This window comes from Phyllobates terribilis, unplaced genomic scaffold (genome assembly GCF_046119375.1).
Source record: "Phyllobates terribilis strain yellow unplaced genomic scaffold, ASM4611937v1 Scaffold_17__1_contigs__length_24005725, whole genome shotgun sequence".
NCBI lineage: Eukaryota > Metazoa > Chordata > Amphibia > Anura > Dendrobatidae > Phyllobates > Phyllobates terribilis.
Genome location: NW_027362777.1, coordinates 1,096,292 through 1,118,170, shown reverse-complemented (window position 1 = coordinate 1,118,170; position 21,879 = coordinate 1,096,292). Strand labels below are relative to the sequence as shown.

The 21,879-nt window shown below is 43.1% G+C and overlaps 1 protein-coding gene across 3 annotated transcripts in view; it reads left to right on the top strand.

The window, feature by feature from the left end:
• Positions 1 to 12,044, top strand: part of LOC141176016 (uncharacterized) — a 31,808-nt gene extending 19,764 nt beyond the window's left edge. For 2 of the 3 annotated variants that reach the window (XM_073659987.1, XM_073659986.1), the window contains one exon: positions 9,013 to 12,043. In XM_073659987.1, coding sequence (XP_073516088.1) covers positions 9,013 to 10,748 — 1,736 coding nt within the window. In that variant the 3' untranslated portion in view covers positions 10,749 to 12,043. Of the gene's footprint in view, positions 1 to 9,012 lie in introns of all 3 variants that reach the window. The other variant, XM_073659985.1, reaches the window with a different exon arrangement.
• Positions 12,045 to 21,879: the final 9,835 nt, after the last annotated feature.

The window sequence follows — 21,879 nt, the reverse complement described above, 5'->3', positions numbered from 1 at the left end:
TTCAGTTGTGACAGCATATCCAGTATGAAACCTGCCAGAGGTGTCAGCATATCTGGATCCATCCGTATATAACGTAAGTTCTTGGTCATCCAAGGGTACTTCCCCCCACTAAAACAAGTGGAGTTGACTCCGCAGTAATTTTCTTCCAGACAATCATGTGGTGGAGCCTCTTTCCCCTCTCCCTCAGGTGCTGGTAGCAGGGTGGCCGGGTTGATGGTGGTGCACTGGTGTAATTTCACATTTTCTGGCAAAATCAACGTACACTGCAGGTGTCTCTGTGTGGACAGATGTTTAGGTTGCTGTAAAGCCAAAACAGCCGCAATATCGTGTGGAGCATAAATGTGAGTCTCATGTCCAAGGATGATGTCCGTCGTTTTTTCAAGTAACTGCTGTGTGGCATGAACCGCTTGTAGACAGCTGGGGGAGGCCCTGTCTACCGGGTCCAGACGCGCTGAGTAATAAACGACCGGGCGCTGCTTTGTACAGTGTCTCTGCGTGAGAACCCTGGCTGCATGCCCTCCTGTCTCGGAGACATACAAATGGAAAGTTTGAGCATAATCCGGGTTTCCAAGGGCAGGGACTGTCATTAGCCTTGATTTTAGTTGCTCAAAGGCTTGTTGCAGCAGTTCTTGGTGGTCCTTGTTGTTTACACCAGCCAGAGTGTCTTCTTTTAATGCATCATATAGGGGTTGCATCAGACGTGAGGCTCCTGGGATCCATTGTCTGCAATATGTACATAGTCCGAGGACCCGTTGCACCTCTATGGGATCTTTTGGGAATGGTACTAGGTAGATGGCCATCTTTCTTTCTTCTGTGAGATGTCTGGCACCCTGAGTAAGGCAGTGGCCTAAGAAAACCACTTGACCGAGGCAAAACTGAAGTTTCGAGGCTGAGACTCGACAATTCAGTTTTGCTAGATGCTTGAGGAGGCTAACACTGGCCCTGATGGACACTTGCTCCGTGGGGGGACACAAAAGAAGATCATCAACGTATTGTAATAGTACTACCTCAGAGTTGTCCAGCTGCCACAGCAGCAGACAGCTAGACATGTTCTTTGCAAACTGATTAGGGCTATTCTGCGCTCCGTGCGGCATCACCGTCCAAGTCAATTGCCTTCCCTGATATGTAAATGCAAACAGAAACTGACAGTCTTTATGTAGTGGAATGCTGAAAAAGGCGTTTGCTAAATCAATTACTGTAAACCAGGCTGTGGTAGATGGTATTTGTGAGAGAAGTGTATGTGGGTTAGGCACCACAGGAGTTTCCACGACTGTCGCTGCATTTACTGCCCTCAAATCCTGCAGCAATCGATAAGCGGGCGGCAGCCCCGGTTGGGATTTTTTCCTTACGGGGAACAACGGCTTATTGAATGGGGAGACACAGGGGATTAGTGCCCCTTTCTCTAACAAGGTGTGAATTTGCTGGTGTAGACCTTGTTCTTGTGCATGTGTGAGCGGGTACTGGCGAACCTTGGGAAAGGGCGCTTCGGGCTTGAGGTACACCTGTATTGGTTCTACCGGCAATCTCCCAATGTCGTCTGGGCCTTGTGACCACAGATGAGAAGGGATTTCCTCTGTGTATGGAGCTAACCTGGGATCTTTTGGGAGATTTCCAATCGTATTTGATATGTTAATCATAACCGTGGGTAGCGCCCGTAAGATGCAGACCTACTCTATGTGTGCATCATAGTTTGGATCCTTTAAAGTAAGGATCATCTGACCATTGTCCTGGTATTGAATTCGGGATCAGAATTTAGGTTTGCTCCTAAAAGATTTACCGGGCAGGTCGGGGATATGACAAATTGTGCCATTACTTCCGGAAATGGGCCAATCGGAATAGGTTTAGTGAGAGTGTGTTTGTTAGGTCTGCCATCTACACCGATCAATATTAGATTGTCGTTAGAAAATTGGACTGGGAGACCCTGAGGCAATTCAGTGGATTTTAAAATGGAGTTGGCCGCCCCAATGTCTACCATGAACTTCACCGGATTTCCTCCTATTGGGAGAACTACAGATGAACAGAGCCCGGGGGTGGTTACGGGCATCACGATGGCAGACTCTGGTTGGCCTCCATTTCAGACTGGATGGTTTTGGGGGACATTGTCTCGTGGGACGTGCGTCCTATTTCTAGATAGGGGGGCTTGGGCGGTGCACTGGCTAGCAGGGGTGTGACAGTCCCTTTGGAAATGTCCCGTCCGGCCACACCTCCAACACTGATGACAGGAATTCACTACTGGCCTTTTCCCGGGATACATTACTCGCTGATCAGGTACCACCATGGGGTAATAGTGGGGCTGTAAGGGAGGATACTGTGTTGCGGGTACTGCGGATGCATCAACTGCCACTGCAGCGGGTTTGGATTTAGGCTTAACCGCAGAAGCGGTCCGGGCGACACTTTTCTGGAAGCTTTTTGCTACCTTTAGGGCATCTCCTGGGGTGGCTGACACAACATCTGGTCGTACAGCCAATATCACGTCCTTGATTTCAGTCCGTAACCCCTGGATAAAGGTGGATACTAACAGCTGGCAATGACTTTTAGTATGTAAGGAGAACCCAAGGTCCTTATAGACCCGTATAAGGCCTCCATAAAACTTCTCAGCCGACTCTCCCTTCTCTTGAGTGACATCTGTGAGGGTAGTGGATTGATCAGCCAACTTATCCAGAGCCTATATTTTAGGGCTTGACAGAAGTCAACCCCACTCTCATTACGTATTGGCGTCTAATGCTCTATTATATGAGACATCAGCCTCTACCATGGGATAATATCCTTCACCGGCTTTTACATGGAGCAGGTGTAAAGGATCTTGCCTTGTTGTTGACTATATCTCTCTGTTTGCAGACATGCCCCTTTAAAAAGCCATGGGGGAATGTTCGGGATCCGGGAGACGGTTACACAGAGTATCCGTCTGTACTGGGGTAAACTGGGAATATTTGGGTGGGCTGGTATTGTGGTCCGCTTCCTCCATTTCCTCCATCTTTGTGAGAGGGGGTGAAGGTGGAAGAAAATCAGCATGAGTACTCTCTGTTGGGAGATCTTGGAGGTAGGGGAACACTGGGGGAGACCAGATATCGGGTTTGATTAGTTGAGCGGCATAATCAACGAGATCCCTGTCGATGGCCAAGAGTCTTATCTCTCTCAATTTAGTTGGATGCGTGTTGATGTTGCTTTATAGCCCCGACTATTATTTTGGCCACATCTTGTTTTGGATGTCAAAAAATACCGGTGGAAATAAATGGCAGGGCTAGGGTTGGGACCACATGAAGCTGTGATGCGTATGCTATGGTGTTTTGAATTATTTCTGTAAGCAGGTGTTGTGACCTGGGTACATCCAGAGGATCATATTTTGGTACCACCGCATGTATAACATACTGACATGATAGCTGTCCCGCTCTTGTAGCCATCACTTCTCCTTCTGTTAATGGACCGTGGTCACGGATGTAATCGTTGGATGCAGTTTGTATTGTAAATCCCCCAATACAAAATATTTCTGCTAGCCCTCCCCCCATGCTGTAGATTTGCATTTGCTGCGTTTACAATGATCCCAACTTGCTGTTGCGTTATACTCCCCATGCCTATTCTCAGTATAGTAGAAAATTCCGAAGGACCATTCAGTAATACAGACGCCACCTCCTGGTACTCGTGTCCATGTTCTATTTCCCCAGTTCGGAAGAGGGTGAATAGGGTAGAGTTCGGAGGTCCCTGGGTATCCCCGAATGAAGTGTGGACCATGGCGGGAGCAGGTGGGGGCAATGGTTTATAATACCCGCCGTCAGCGTTAAGTAATGGGAAGGTTGGTGCTACAGCACTGGGTCTGCGGGTTCCATTATTATTATGTCTCGCGCCATCCCAGATTGGTGGACCCAACACACATTACAAAGACAGCCATCTGGGTTATATGGTGGTGGCTGGCCACCAGTGGGAAGTGCAGGGTATTTAATCTCCTTAGGTATAAACTGCTCAGTTTCCGGATTCAGGGGCTGGGGTACGGCTACATTTGTGGGGGTAGGGGATGCTTCTTTAGGGGCTTCTGATTCAGTTTGTGGACACATAAGTTGGGAAGGGGAATCTTCTTCCTCCTCTACCTTTTTCCCATCAGCTTCATTTTGTAGCACAAAACAGCCAGTCTTTGTTACAGTGCTAGATAATTTTCCTTTCTTGACATAAAGATAATTGAAATAACCAGGCTTCATCTCCTCCTCTATTTGAACATATCCATCACCACAAATCTCATGTGCAACTTTCCTAAACTTTTCAGCATCTTCCAACAATCCACAGTCAACTAGTCTTCCCCTTTTCTGCCGGATTCCTTCGTCCCACAATGTAGGCTGAAGTCTCCCCTCCATGGGAAAATTTAACACCTTAAACACTTTTGGTGCATTCTTAAATGATCTTTTCCCCTCTCGACCGACCATGATAGTGATCACATCCTCTCCCTCCTGAGGGGGAGACACTTTCTTTCTGCTCCACGGAAACATTGATTAATCACTGCACTTCTGCCTTTCGACTAACAAAGATCCTTGATTTGTGCAGAGTATGAGTCCAGCCGGCCTCAACTGTTCCACTGACTCACCCCTCCCTTCGGGGAAGTTACGTACAGTACTAGGTGAAAGGAGGAGAGCTCGCGTCTGCAGCCGTCCGGACACTCGACATACTTATATCTGTGTGTGTGTCCTACCCAATCTTCCATCACCTGCCGCGACTTATACTAATAGTGTTCAGTCTCCTAAGAATCTTTGTCAGAAGTTAAGGAAGATTCATACAATATTCACTTGTCAATCCGAGGTGGTTCTGCTTTAAAAGTTATCAATATCAGACCCCTAATGGGACTACACCCCTATAGTCTCACCTTTGACTATATCCAACCAAGACATCCGGAGATACTGCAAACAACCATGCACCACGTGGAAACCACACCAAATGGTCAGTATCACTAGTAAAGAACTCGTGCACTTATCGTGGCTTTTGTGGGGGATGATCAGTCCCAATTCCAGTGGGGGAGGCCGAAAGCAAGTCTCTCTTTGTGGATGTCCAGAGGTGGTGGGGCCTCCCTGGTTAGGGATCCGAGTTACGGCACCAAGCTGTTGAGGTAGGGCAGCAATGACCCTTCACATTTGACCAAGTGAGTGTCAAATTATTATGTTACAAGGTTGATGTAAAGGACATATCGATATTCATGCTATAGTTACTTCATTTTGTGCTTGCTTCTAAAATCATGTTATTATTACACCTTGCATAGCATACATTCTTTCATTCTTTTCTCCAGCTTCACATGCAATTTTCTCACAAGAACCTTTTCTCTCAAGAACATTCTATGAAACACCCTGCTCCTGTTATCTAACTAGTCTGAGCCGGGATGTATAACCTTGTAACTTTCCATCATGTGCCGAACTAACAATAATATGACCATATGTGTGTTTCCGTAATAATCGTACTAACATTGGTTTAAGCCTGTAGTATGGCTGTAGGTGATTGGCTATTGATATACTCAAAACAATATATAATGCTAAGTAAAATAAATGGGATTAGAGATTCTCCGAACAGGAAACAAATACACAAGCCGGGAGCTGAGAACAGAGGACTGAACCAGAGGAGGAGAAGAAGGCTGTATCTGGCAGCTTCCGGCAATATGCTTCCAGCTTTAGTAGGGTGCAGTGCTTCCAGTTGGCTGAAGCAGGAAGCCGATTACTCCAGCTGGACAGCACACACACCCATACTGCCAGACTGGATAGTACTAATGGTCCCAGGCACCCTAATCTTAGTGGCTGGACAGAGCCTGCGCCGCCCAGAGTTTATGGTTCTGATGTCTCCTCCATCACCAGCGCCGCCTGCAGGATGAATAAGGCGGCTTCTGGTTAGAGAAGCAGACGTCGCAGGAGCAGATCCCAGAGGAGATGGGACCCACCATTTGCAGAAGCCCTCATGTGACCAAATTGCAGAAAACCAGAGCAATAGAAATCCCCATAAAGTGACTCCATTTTGGAAATTATAACCCTCAGTGAAATAATCTATAGGAGTAGTGACTATTTTGACTCCACAGGCACTTTCCAGAAATTAGCACGCAGTGGATGTTGGAGAGTGAAAATTACAAATATATAATTTCATTACCCAACACATAGTGCCCAGATTGTGCTCCAGGAGACACACACCATCAATTAAGTGGGTTCTTCTCACTATAGTAATGTCAAATATGTAACATACCTGGCGGCGTCCTTGCATAGTGGTTCATCTCCCACTGTGCAAGAGCGCGTACCTGATTTCCAGTCCAGACTTTGGCATCTTTCCATGTTGTCTGCTCTGCTCTGCTCTGTCTGCTTAGGGCGACGCCTGCTGAACTTCCTGTTACTTGTAGCTGCTGCAGACACACCCCTAATGCGTCCTCAGCCTATTGCTGTCTGTCACCTGGTATTTAACCCAGCTCCTCCCTGGAATCCTCGCCTGAGTATTGTGTTCTGTCAATTGGCTTCTAATCACTGATGTGCCAGGTCCTGTCTGTTTCCTGCCTTGCGGTATCAGTTCCCGTGTCTGAACTGTGTCCTGTCTGAACTATCTCCTAGCCTGTTATTTCCGCTATCTAGGGGCCGCATACCTAGACCCGTTCCTGTATCTTGCCTGTTCCTGTCTGAACACGCTCCTAGCCTGTTCTTTCCGCCTTCTAGGGGCCGCATACCTAGACCCGCTCCTGTATCTTGCTGTTGTGTCTGTTCTTGTCTGAATACTCTCCTAGCCTGTTTCCTATTTTTCTCTATGTCTGTACCTTCCCTTTTCTGCAGAGTCTGAACTCGTACCTAACTCCTGCTCGTTGTCACTGTACTTCCGTTTGTGAGTTTGTGGTCCACTCGCTACTTCACTGCAAGTACCCTGTGGGTATCTGGTTCTGCCATTCCCTTCCTGTCTGTTCCATGTGAACAGAGCCCTGTCCCCCCTGCTCTGCCTTGCTCACCGTTCCGGTGGTTCTTGCCTGCTCTGCCTTGCTCACCGCTCCGGTGGTTCTAGCCTGCTCTGCCTTGCTCACTGCTCCGGTGGTTCTAGCCTGCTCTGCCTTGCTCACCGCTCCGGCGGTTCTAGCCTGCTCTGCCTTGCTCACCGCTCCGGCGGTTATAGCCTGCTCTGCCTTGCTCACCGCTCCGGCGGTTCTAACCTGCTCTGCCTTGCTCACCGCTCCGGCGGTTCTAGCCTGCTCTGCCTTGCTCACCGCTCCGGCGGTTCTAGCCTGCTCTGCCTTTGCTCACCGCTCCGGTGGTTCTAGCTTGCTCTGCCTTTGCTCACCGTTCTGGCGGTTCTAGCCTGCTCTGCCTTTGCTCACTGCTCCGGCAGTTCTAGCCTGCTCTGACCCTTTGCTCACCGCTCCGGCAGTCTCGCTCTGCTCTGACCCTTTGCTCACTGCTCCGGCAGTCTTGCTCTGCTCTGACCCTTTGCTCACTGCTCCGGCAGTCTCGCTCTGCTCTGACCCTTTGCTCACTGTTCCGGCAGTCTCGCTATGCTCTGACCCTTTGCTCACTGCTCCGGCAGTCTCGCTCTGCTCTGACTCCTTGCTCACTGCTCCGGCAGTCTCGCCCTGCTCTGACCCTTTGCTCACCGCTCCAGGTGGCCTTGTCCTGCTCTACTCTCACTCACCGCTACTGGCGGTCTCGTCTTGCTCTGCTCTTGCTTGCCGCTCCGGGCGGTCTCACTCTGCTGTGTTTGTCCACCGCATCTGCGGTTCTGTTCCTGAGTCCCAGTCTGAACTGGGTCCTATCCACTCTGTGCTCCAGCCTGTCGTACCAGCCAGTACCTGCCTGCCTGCATACCAGTCATGCTCGCCAGCATCCACCCGTCTGCATTCCAGCCTTGTCTGCCTATACCCACCAGTCCGTGTGCCAGCCTAACCTGCCTGTTCCAGTATTCCCCTGTGTGGGTTAACAGCGGTGTGCGGAGTCTGACCTGGAGTAGCACCTGGTCCCTCTGCCCGGTTCCTCCTTGGTGCACTGGCATCGTATGCCGTCGTGCGACCTTGGCAGATACTTAGTTACGCCCCTCCAGGCACTCTCCGGTTCATGGCACAGTGGAATCACTAAACACGCACACGCCAGTCAGTCCGGGTGTGTGCATTACAAAATACATGGATGCTAAATGTGTTTTGTGCACATGCAAGGCTTTCAAGTGAAGGTGAGGTTTGACTTTGGGGGAGCGGATATTGCTGGATTGGTTTATGGAAGCCATGTTGCTTTTCAAAAGCCTTTGAGCCACTAATAATGTGGAAACCACTGGTTTTCCATTGACAGATGATGGACCTGAGTGGGGACTTGTTTTTTGTGAGATGAGTAGTTTTATTGGTGTTATTTCACCTACATAACATTGGTTGGTGGCTTTTTATTCCATATTTGGGAGGCAGAATTAACAAACAGTTGAACACTACGATCCACTGGTTCATCCTATGAGGTTTTTTATTAGACTGTGAACTGTTATTGTCTTGATGAATAATGACGGCTAACATAGGGCAAAATTAAAAAAAAATCACAGAAAAAGATACAGCTTTACTAACACCAAATCATATAACAAATGCACTAGCAGGATGCCACAGACCCCCATGATAAAGGTGGGGGCAGCGCAGGTGCAAAATACTGATGGAGCAACCACTCACAATCATACCAATTCATGGAGGGGGTGGTATTAAAGATGCACACAGAAGAAGCTTGCATAGGACGCCAGTCACACAGGTAGGTGAGATGCACAGTGTCTGGCGTAGCCTAATGATGCCCATACTATTACATCAGGAAGGCTGCCCAGCACTATATAAGTGCACCCCACATGGACAGACACCTCAGTACACCCAACCAACACTAAAATGCTAATGCATGTGTTAACTGATTTGGTGTTGGTAAGGCTAATTTTTTTCTGTGATATGTTTTCTTGCTAAATAATGATACTTTTACACAAAGTTCATTTTTACAGAGAGTTTAAGTAGAAATAATCAACAATACAAATTTTAAGGATATGTTATTCATAAATAATAATTGGTTTTATTCTTGGCAGATGACTGTACCAGGAGATCAGAGGAACAGCTGACATCTTCAATTTTTAAATCAGATGATCTTGAGATTACACAAGATACAATTGAAGTAAATGCCATTACTCCAGATATACCATCATCCCTTCACAGCAAAGATCTGTCATCTGATCATTTGAAACAGGTCCTGTCTTCTGATTCATTACCGACTACTAAGGAAAATCAAAGTCACAAAATAAGCATTAAAAAACAAATTGCTCCTAAAGCAAAGAAGCCATTTTCATGTTCAGAATATGGAAATAGTTTTTCTCTAGAAAAGTCTTTTCTTAAATATCAAAGCATTCACACAGCAGAAAATAGATTTTTTTGTTTCAAGTGTGGGAAATTTTTTAACCAGAAATCAAATCTTGTTAATCACCAGAGAAGTCACAAAGAGGAGAAGCCATTTTCTTGTTCAGAAAGTGGAAAATGTTTTACAGAGAAATCAAGTTTAATCAAATATCAGAGAACTCACACAGGGGAGAAGCCTTTTTGCTGTTCAGAATGTCAGAAATGTTTTAACCAGAAATCTTTTTCCTGTTCAGAATGTGGAAAATGTTTTAGCCGGAAAACAGATTTGGTTGAGCACAAGAGAACTCACACAGAAGAGAAGCCTTTTTCCTGTTCAGAATGTGGGAAATGTTTTAGCCGGAGATCAGTTTTGGTTGAGCACAAGAGAACTCACACAGGGGAGAAGCCTTTTTTCTGTTCAGAATGTGGAAAATATTTTAGCTGGAAATCAGTTTTGGTTAAGCACCAGAGAATTCACACAAGGGAGAAGCCTTTTTCCTGTTCAGAATGTGGAAAATGTTTTAGCCAGAAAACAGATTTGGTTGAGCACAAGAAAACTCACACAGGGGAGAAGCCTTTTTCCTGTTCAGAATGTGGAAAATATTTTAGCTGGAAATCAGGTTTGGTTGAGCACAAGAGAACTCACACAGGGGAGAAACCTTTTTCCTGTTCAGAATGTGGCAAATGTTTTAGCCGGAAATCAGTTTTGGTTCAGCACAACAGAACTCACACAGGGGAAAAACCTTTTTGCTGTTCAGAATGTGGGAAATGTTTTATCTGGAAATCAGATTTGGTTATACACCAGAGAACTCACACAGGGGAGAAGCCTTTTTCCTGTTCAGAATGTGAGAAATGTTTTATCCAGAAATCAGAGTTGCTTAAGCACAAGAGAACTCACACAGGGGAGAAGCCTTTTTTCTGTTCAGAATGTGGGAAATATTTTAGCTGGAAATCAGGTTTGGTTAATCACAACAGAACTCACACAGGGGAGAAGCCTTTTTCCTGTTCAGAATGTGGGAAATGTTTTATCCAGAAATCAGAGTTGCTTAAGCACAAGAGAACTCACACAGGGGAGAAGCCTTTTTTCTGTTCAGAATGTGGGAAATGTTTTAGCCGGAAATCAGGTTTGGTTAATCACAACAGAACTCACATAGGGGAAAAGCCTTTTTGCTGTTCAGAATGTGGGAAATGTTTTAGCCGGAAATCAGATTTGGTTATACACCAGAGAAATCACACAAGGGAGAAGCCTTTTTCCTGTTCAGAATGTGGGAAATGTTTTAAAGATAAATCAGAGTTGGTTAAGCACCAGAGAACTCACACAGGGAAGAAACCTTTTTCCTGTTCAGAATGTGGGAAATGTTTTGTGAAGAAATCATCACTTCGTATTCACCAGAGAACTCACACAGACGAGAAGCCATTTTCATGTTTTTAATGCGGGAAATGTTTTACACGGAAATCAACCCTTGACAAACTTCAGAGAAGTCACACAGGGGAGAAGTCTTTTTCATTTTTAACCGAAAATTATATCTTCATAAAGGGGTTGTCCACTACTAGGACAACTTCTTCTCATTCCTCATGTTTGGCCTTTTTAAAATAAAAACACTCATACGCACTTCCTGTTCTGCCGCCGTTCCATTGGTGTCACAACTCGCATTTCCGTAAGGATGTTAAATCACACAATCCTGCTCCCAATCAACGCCACCTTCAGACGTATTGTACATCAACAGGAAGGACATGGCCTGGACATAGCACCAAGAGGATGCACACACTGAGAGCACTCTCTTCAGACCGTGCTCCTGGGGGAATTATAAGCAATTTACAGCCTCAAACCAGGGGAGAAGTCCTGAGGAGATAATTTGCATATTCCCACTGCATTTTGGGGTAAGTGAAGAGTCTCCGCGAGCTCAAAGAACACTGGATTTTGGCTGTTGGAGCTGAAAAGAGGACATCGGTAAACCGCGCGCCTACCGGCGCGCGCATTTTGAAGCTTTTTTTTTAAGCTTTTTTCACTGTTTTCAGAACATTAACAATAAGAACATGGAAGAGTCCAGGAGCCATTTGGTGAACTGCATATCCTGCTACATGTTCACAGACTTGCCAGTGGAAAAGCCAAACTTCACATGCCAGAAATGCAAGCTTGTGTCCCTGTTGGAGGAAAAGTTGCGAAATCTAGAAGAGAGGTTAACTACCTTGAAAATCATTAAGGAAGGTGAAGAGTTCTTAGACAGAGCAGAATTATCTCTTCATGATTCAGAAAGAGATGAAATTCGAACTGCACCTGAGGAAACAGAGGAATGGAAGCATGTGACCCACAGAAGCAGGAGGATCGAGAGGCAGTCAGCACCCATACTGCTCAGGAACCAGTACCAGGCTCTCACCCAGGAGAACCATGAAGAAATACAGCAAAATAAGACTTTGCCAGCAATGAATAACCTTGTAAGCCCTCAAAATCCTCCTGGATGGAGAAAGAAGAATGTTGTGAAGAAAAAACGGAGAGTGGTGGTCATGGGGGATTCCCTGTTAAGAGGAACAGAGGCCGCTATCTGCAGACCAGACATAACCTCAAGAGAAATGTGCTGTCTTCCAGGAGCAAAAATTAAAGATGTGTCTGACAGGATATCAAGACTCTTCAGACCTACAGATCACTACCCATTCCTGCTAATACATGTGGGGACAAATGACACCGCAAGAAAGGACCTGGAAACCATCTGCAGTGACTTTGAAGACTTAGGCAAGAAAGTGAAAGAATTGGGAGCGCAGGTGGTCTTCTCATCCATCCTCCCAGTGGATGGCCATGGAACAATGAGGTGGAATAAGATTCTACAGGTGAACAACTGGCTACGTCGATGGTGCCGTCAACAAGGATTTGGATTTCTGGATCACGGAATGAATTACCTATACGATGGACTACTTGCTAGAGATGGGGTGCACCTTACGAAGACTGGAAAACATGTATTTGGAAGTCGCCTTGCTACACTCATCAGAAGAGCTTTAAACTAGAACAATGTGGGAAGGGAAGCAAAAGGCCAGAAAAAGCCATACAACTGACAAATACTATTGAGATCTCTGCTACTGGAAGTGGAAAGGAAGAACAAAGACAAAACAATTTAAATAATAAAAATATGGGAGGAAGAGAAACCAATCACAAACTAAAATGTTTTTATACAAATGCACAAAGCATGGGCAACAAACAAGGAGAATTGGAACTACTAATGCAGGAAAAGGAATATGATGTCATTGGAATCACTGAAACTTGGTGGGACGATACACATGATTGGAATAAAAGGCTAAAAGGATACAACTTATTTGCAAGAAACAGACTTGATAAACGAGGAGGAGGTGTTGCATTGTATGTTAGAAAAGCGTATATCTGCACAGAGATTGAAGCTTCAGAGACTGGGAGTTCTGTGGAAACTGTTTGGGTAAGAATACAAGGAGAGAACAACGGAAAGGACACCATTGTAGGCATTTACTACAGGCCACCTGGGCAAGCTGAAGATATGGATGAACTCTTTATGTATCAAATGACCAAGTTCTCCAAAAAATATGACGTAGTGGTCATGGGAGATTTCAACTATCCAGACATTTGTTGGGAATCTCTCTCAAGTAAAACTAACAGGTCAAGCAAATTCTTATCCTCTCTTGCTGACAACTTTATCTTCCAAAAGGTAGGGGAGAAAACAAGGGGATCTGCTACTTTGGATCTAATCCTTATAAACAGGGAGGAAATGGTTGAGGAGGTAAAGGTGGCTGGGACCCTAGGAGGCAGCGATCATGCTATTATAGAATTTTGGATAACTAGAGGAGGAAGACATGTGAAGACTCAAACTTCAAGGTTAGATTTTAGAAAGGCAGATTTTAAGAGACTCAGAAAGAGAATAGGAGGGATCCAATGGCTGGATGTCCTTAAGGACAAAAATGTCCAGGAAGGATGGGAAATTTTTAAAAATGAGATTCTCAAAGCACAATCGTTAACAATCCCGAAAAGTAGGAAGAATGGGAAGCATTTAAGGAAACCAGGATGGATGAACACAGAACTTAAACACATGCTAAAAAGAAAGAAAGAAATGTTTATTAAATGGAAAGAGGGAGGCATATCTAAAGAAGATTATAATGCAGTCTGCAGATCCTGCAGGGCACGTATCAGGTTAGCTAAAGCTGACAATGAATTAAGGCTTGCAAGAGATGTCAAAAGCAATAAAAAAGGATTTTGGGGGTATGTCAAAAGTAAAAGAAAAGTCAAAGATGCTATAGGATTTTTACAGGATGAAAATGGAGAAATGGTAAGAGAGGATGTTGAGAAGGCCGAACTTTTTAATTCCTATTTTGCATCTGTTTTCTCTCAGAAACAAAATGTAACATCAACTGATCTTCACTGTCCTTTTAAAGGAACAGAGGAATCCAAGTTATCTGTAAACAGAAAGATTGTGAGGGAATTTTTAGCTAACATAAATGAGTTCAAGTCTCCAGGTCCAGATGAATTACACCCCAGAGTACTGAAGGAGATCGTAGAAGAAATTTTAGAACCACTCTCCATAATCTTTGAAAATTCTTGGAGAACAGGAGAAGTCCCAGAAGACTGGAGAAGAGCAAATGTTGTTCCTATCTTCAAAAAGGGGAAGAAGGTGGACCCAGGGAACTATAGGCCGGTGAGTCTGACTTCTATACCAGGAAAGATCTTTGAACAAATTATTAAACAACATGTATGTAAGTACATGGATAAGAATGAAGTGATTAACCAGAGTCAGCATGGGTTTGTAACTAACAAGTCATGTCAGACTAACTTAATTTCCTTCTATGACAGAATCACTGACTGGGTGGATCAGGGAAATGCTGTAGATATAGTATATCTTGACTTCAGCAAAGCATTTGACAAAGTATCTCACACCATCCTTATTGAAAAAATGACCAAGTATGCAATGGACCAGGCAACTGTTAGGTGGATTCATAACTGGCTTAGTGATCGGACTCAAAGGGTGGTTGTAAATGGCTTCACATCCAGCTGGATGAATGTCTCAAGTGGGGTACCACAGGGCTCCGTCCTGGGACCTGTATTGTTCAACATCTTTATCAATGATTTAGATGAAGGAATTGAGGGTAAACTGATTAAATTTGCTGATGACACAAAGCTAGGAGGGATAGCTAATACTAGAGAAGAGAGAGAGAGGATTCAAAAAGACCTAAATAAACTGGAGCAGTGGGCAGCAACCAACAGAATGGTTTTTAACAGGGAAAAATGCAAAGTACTACATCTGGGCAATAAAAATGAAAAAAGCATATACAGAATGGGAGGAATAGAGCTAAGCAACAGTACATGTGAAAAAGACTTAGGTATACTAATAGATCATAGACTGAACATGAGTCAACAGTGTGATGCAGCAGCAAAAAAGGCAAATACAATTCTGGGATGTATTAACAGAAGCATACAGTCTAGATCACGTGAAGTCATTATCGGTCTTTACTCCTCTTTGGTCAGACCTCATCTGGAATACTGTGTACAGTTTTGGGCACCACATTTTAAAAAAGACATAGACAAACTGGAGCAAGTTCAGAGAAGAGCGACCAGAATGGTGACTGGTCTGCAAACCATGTCCTATGAGGAACGGTTGCAGGATTTGGGAATGTTTAGCTTGCAAAAAAGAAGACTGAGAGGAGACTTAATAGCTGTCTACAAATATGTCAAGGGCTGTCACATTGTAGAAGGATCATCTTTATTCTCATTTGCACAAGGAAAGACTAGAAGCAATGGGATGAAACTAAATGGGAGGAGACACAGATTAAATATTAGAAAAAACTTTTTGACAGTTAGGGTGATTAATGAGTGGAACAGGCTGCCACGAGAGGTGGTGAGTTCCCCTTCAATGGACGTCTTCAAACAGAGGCTGGACAGACATCTGTCTGAGATGATCTAGTGAATCCTGCTTTGAGCAGGGGGTTGGACCAGATGACCCAGGAGGTCCCTTCCAACTCTACCATTCTATGATTCTATGATTCTATGATTCTATGACTTTCGATATGGGAAAGAAAGAAGAGATCAGAGGTTAATCGGAGGTCCTCCACCTCTGTCAGCATGTCTGGTATGCAGCGTTTCTTATGGAAGGTCTTATCTTCTTGCTCCGGAGCTATTACTGCCTCACCTCAGCGTGGAAAAAGAAGCAGCCTTAACCCTCATGATGCCAGACAGCTCCAGGCTGTAAGTCCTGCACCAACTTCTCTCTTAATGTAGACCTCACAAAAAAACAGCTCCACAAATCTCCCTGTACTCTCACCAAAGCACATACTGAGCAGTGCTTGCTTCACAGGGACATTTACCCCCCAGCCACAGGTTATTCTGATATGGGGAACAACATGACTTATTTGTATATCAGATTGCGTCTATCCCTACTAAAGAAGATATGGAGCAATATATTCAGAGGCTGGAGACCACATACAATACTGAAATACATCCCCTCACTTCTATCCTGTCACAGCTTACTGACAAGGTACAGAGATTAGAGGATAATATCGTCCCAGTTAGAGGCCATTATAATGCTCAGAAACTAACACTGGATCTTCACAGCCAGTAAATAAACCATCTGTTTAATATGGTTGATGATCAAGAAAATCACAATAATATCTGGATAAGGGGTATACCTGAAAGCATCAATGCACAAGTGATTATGCCAACACTGCGATCATTATTCAATAATATCCTTGGTGATCCTATTGATAAGAAGCTGGAGATTTATAAGGCGCACCGTACAATAGGCAATCATGGCCCAGATCCTGAGTGTCCAAGGGACATTATCTGTCGCATACATTTTTTTCAATGTAGAAGAGGCCATTGTGAGGAAAGCAGAGGAGTTGGATCCTGGTGATTTAAATGGAAAACGCATATAATTGCTCACATATCTATCCTGAATGACACTTGCTAAAAGAAGGGTATTGAAACCGCTACTTGATGCCATCCGGGAAAATGGCCTGATGTACTCCTGGGGGTACCCATTCCAGCTGTATATTTTCAAAGATCCAAGCAACATGAGACCTATTTGTGATGCCCTGGACATTCCATATATCTGACTGGCCACCTGCTCCACCATTGCCACAGAGAGTTCCAGCACATCACAGAAGGTGTTCAATGGATCAGGAACTTGATGGTGATGCAGCCAGATGGGAAAGGAACCAGCCAATCATATGAGCTCCTGAAATGAATCTTGTCTTCCCTGATGAGAGACAGTTTGCAGATGCTTACTTATTTCTTTAAGCATATAATAAGATATATCTAAATAGAGCATTAGGTGACACTCTTCCACTATATAGAATGTCTAAGTTCATATAAGATCTTAGACCAGGATATAAGTTGAGTTCACATGATACTACTGTAATATCAGGCTGTATTACTTTACTCGCTATATATTCCATGGTTACACCTAATGGGAATCCTAGAACTGAAAGTTTGACTTACGTCTGTAAAGACAACCCCCAGTTAGGGACTTGCATTGGGATCTGCTTGTTTCGCAATTTCCTACTGTTTTGATATAGTCATAATCTATACTTCTTAGACACTGAGAGGTAGACGTTACTATCTACCGTCTATACTTCCTCTTTGCTCTTAATCTTTCTCTCTTCCATTCCCCCTTTTTTCATATAGTATGGCACAACTCAAAACTTGTTCATTGAATGTCAGAGGACTTAATGTTCCAGAGAAAGGAGCTCAAGTGTTTTATCACAGGCATAAACAGCACGTACATTTTCTCTTTCTTCAGGAGTCACACTTTAGAGGCGATCATATACTGTACCTCAGATTACTAATAGATATTATTCATCTTGGTGTCCCAGAAAAATGCTGTTTTGAAGTCTAAGGTGTTGAGTATAGGCCACCACAGATCACTGCTGCATACTATTGTAGAAACACTGTCTGACACGGAGGGGAGGTATGTGTTTGTTAAGATCTCCATCTACTAAAAATTTTGACTTTAGAAAACTTCTGTCTCCTTAATTGTGAATAAATTAAGACATGTCGTCATTACTTAAACAAGCTAAAATATTTTGCGGAGGACCTTATCATCATTGGAGGTGACTCTAATTTTGTCTTGGATCCTTCTTTAGACGCGTCCCTGGGCTGGAGTCACCAATCTAAAACACAAACAAAAGCTTTGCTAAACGTGCTCCGGTCTCAACCGGGCAATGTATGGAGGATACTACATCCAGACGTAAAGAATTATACCTATTATTCTCCTTTACACAATATGCATAGCCATATAGTCCTTTTCTTAATTAGCCGTCACTTGCCTACATGGCAACCTACATCACAGGTAGGAACTACTGTATGGTCAGATCATGCTCCTGTATATTGTAATCTGACTATACCTGACTCCACCAAGGCTTCAGATGTTGGAACCTAAATGATAATCTGCTGAAAGACTCACTCTGTGTCTCAGACCTTCTTGAGACTATAGACTCCTTCAAATATATGAGCATGATGAAACTGCCTTACCATTTAAATGGGAAGCACTCACATGTGTCCCCAGAGGGATAATAATAAAACATAGATAAAGGCTAAAAAAAGGAGAGAACAGCTAAAGTCTCCCATTTGCTTGTCAAGGAGATCAATCCGCTCAAACAACGTAAACGATCTGCTTCCCTCCAGGTATATGTAGACCTGCTTAACACTAGAAGGGAGCTAAAGTAGTTTCATGGATGGGGTACTTGAAAATATTGTGTAATTTCAGGGCACCTACTTATGGAAGGAACAAAGTGGAAGCTTCCATTCTCAGTACTAGATATGGGGCCTCCTCGAGAAAATGACTTAAAATGTCCTACACTAAAGTTAATATATAAGGCGTGGGATAGGGGTAAAAATATTCTGGGGATTGGAAAGTACACAAACTATACTCCTTTATGGCACAGCTATAACTTACCAGAGCTACATAAACTAAAAAATGTTAGTGAGTGGGAGGATAAGGGTATATGCTTGGTGTCACAACTCTTGAGGGATGGATTATTCAAGATGTTTGAACAAATAAAGGCAGATTTTAACCTTCTGCATAGGGTGTTTTATCAATATCTGCAAATACATCTTCATATAGTTCACAACTAGAATAAACGCCATACTGATTGACATTACTCAATAGACACCATTACTACATCGTTAGATACAAAAGGTCTAATATCCCTTATTTATAGGCAGTTACTGGCCCTACATTTGGATAAATATCCTTTGATAGTTAAGACATGGGATGGGGATGAGGGTCCCTTATCTGAGGAGCAATGGGGGAAATACTGGATTTGACACCGAAACTTTCATTGTCAGAGTCACAAAGATTGTCCCGAATTCTTCTCATTCATAGGGTATATAGATCCCCAAGTATTTTATTTAAAATTGAAATACAAACGGATGACACATGTCCTAGATGTGGTCAAAAGGACACCCACCTGATGCATATGATGTGGGAATGTGTGAATATTGGCGACTAATGGAAGGGGGTGATCGCTCTTGTACTATCTGTATTTGGGATACAACTTCAGTTGGAACCTAAAATCTGTATCCTAGGACTCCTGGGAGAGGACGTAGATCCAGACTCCCATATGGCAGTAGCTAGCTCAAGAATATCATTCCAAGCCAGATAGTTGTTGGCCCTACATTGGATAGACAATTCTCCCCCAACGATAACAGAACTAAAATCCAGGATAAATAACACTCTATGCTTGGAAAGTGGAGCTTATATAAAAAGGAACGCTCTCAAGAAATCCATACACATATGGGAGCAATGGTTAATTACCCCAGGTATTGCTTCAGAAATACTATACTGGACCATTTGTACATATCCCTGCAGTAAACCAGGAATTTATATCCTTATACCCAAGGTGTCAGCAAATAATAATTGTCTCAGTCCACACAATTGCCCCTTCTTAGATTTTTCTTTTGACGTCCCAATAGGGGAAAAAAAGCCGTCAGGAAGTATTCAGATATTTATGTACAAATGTAAAATTACTATTCCAAAACCTTGTACTATAGAGCGATATTGGGATTTATATCATTGTAAACCGGTTCTTGTATTGTTTACTGGTTTTTCTTTCTTTTTATTTTTTTTGTCACAAAGTTTATATGACAAAAACAAAATGTTGGTCTTTCTTTGTTTTGTTAAATAAAAATTATCTGATTGAAAAAAAGAAAGGAGCGAAGGTCTTTACTAGATCAAACATATACAAAATATCAAGATCGCATGTGAAGGTACTCGTATGAATTCACAGATAAATGTGGTCTCTCATTGACAAGGAAGTTACATCCACGGATACAAAGGACATACGGCTCCGGCAAAGATTAAGAGACCACTGAACAGTTTTCTGTTGGAAAGCATGGAAAGACTGGTGGAAAGCATGGCAAGAGGAATGAAAGCTGTGATTAAAAATCATGGTTAGTCCACCAAATATTGATTTCACATTTAAAACATGAGTAATTTGAGGTCTGAAAGCACTGTGTTTCTTTTTTAGTATTTTGACACTTTATCATTTGCTGCAAATAAATACAACATTTTTAGCTTTGAATTTCGGAGACCTGTTGTCAGTAGTTTATAGACTAAAACAACAATGTACATTTTACTCTATAATATACCTATAAAGAGAAAAATCAGAGAAATTGAAAATTTTGCAGTGGTCTCTTAATTTTTGCCAGAGCTGTATGTATCCAAAACAAAAGGAGCCGCACTGCTATAAATTCATAACCCCACTGACATAGCTGACGCATTTCATTGCTGTTATAGCTCAATTCATAATATTCATGGAAAATACCACGACATGCCACCTAATTTTCTTGAAACAAAAATTGACAAATATATTATGGACACTGCCGTTCCTTCCTTACAGACCCCTGAGCAGGAGGTACTAGACAAAGCTTTCACTAAACAACAGGTAGGGAATGATTTAATGGCCTGTCCTATCGGGAAGAGCCCTGGGCCAGATGGATTCAATAATAGATTTTATAACATGTTTGCACCTCTGTTGTTACCATTAGTGTTCAATAATATCTCAGAAGACTCCACTTTGCCCCCCAATCACTTGATGCTCACATAACAGTTTTACCAAAGCCTGGAAAAGAACTAAATGCCTGCCCTAATGTTCATCCAATTTCATTAATTAGTGTAGATGTCACCATATTCTCTAATATAATTGTATCATGGCTCTCCCACTACTTACCCTCAATTGTTAGCAACGATCAGGTTGGCTTCGTTAAGGGTAGAGAAGTGCGTGATAATACAAATAAAACATTGTTAGTTTCACGTGCAAAAAAAACGGGATCCCAATGTGCCTTGTTTCTGTGGACGCTGAAAAAGGGTTTGACAGAATGCACTGGACTTTCTTGAAGAGCACCTTACGAAAAATTGGGTTAGGCTCTTTTTTATTATCTAAAATTCTATCCTTTTACACTGACCCTAAAGCGATAGGGTAAACGGCCTTCTATGACACATTTTCTGTTAAAAATTAGACAAAGCAAGAGTGTCCCTTATCGCCTCTCCTATACACATTGGTGATGGAACATTTCTCGGTAGCATTACAAAAAAATCCAGATATTAGTGGAGTTACTATAGGCTCACATCACTGTAAACTAGCTCTATACGCAGATGACCTATTGCTCTATTTTCAAACCCAATTATCTAATTCCCTTCTATACTAAAGGAATTTGAAGAATTTGGCCAAGTAAGCGATTTTAAAGTCAACTACTCTAAATCAGAAGCAATAACATAAGACAACAGCTAATTTTTAACTTTCCCTTTAAGTGGCAGAAAGACACATCTAAGTACCTCAGTACACAAATTCCAGGCAACATGGATGATCTGTATAGTTTAAATTATATCCCTGTCCTTGAACAAACTCTTCAAAATTTAATGAATTATAAATTCAGACCCTTGTCCTGGTTTGGTTGTATTTATGTGATAAAATGGACATTTTGCCAAAACTTCTTTATATATTCCAGATCGTTCCTGTCTGCGTTCCTCAGACCTTTTTCTCCCATTTCGACAACGCTATTAGGTAGTATGGGGAACGTCGAGGTCTAGGATACGTTTTAAAATATTGTGATGTTCCAAAAATAAAGGGGGTACTAGTATGCCTGATCTAAAAAAATTACCATCAATCTTTGATTCTTATTAGAGCAGTGGACTGGTTTACGTCTGTGGAACATAAGCAATGGGTGAAACTGGAAGGGGACCTCTATCCGTGGATACTCACATCTCTACCTTGGATTGACTAAATACATGTACAAACTAAACAATTACCAATACCCATTCAACACATTTTGAAAACATGGGATCAAGTCTTAATCTCTTCATCTATACCACGTAGGTTGGGTCCATTAATGCCCTTGTTTGGCAACCCAGATTTTCCCTCTGCTTCAGGTACGGGCTCATTTCTAATCTGGGACTGATCTGATGGGGTTAGATTGAGACATGTTCTCATGGGATCAGGCTCTTTTCCTTCCTTTATAGAACTTCGTGGCTCCTTTCCAATTAGGAGTCTATCCTGCCTGACTTTTTTTCAGCTCAGGTCATTTATAAATTCTCACATGTTACTAGTATAAAGGATGA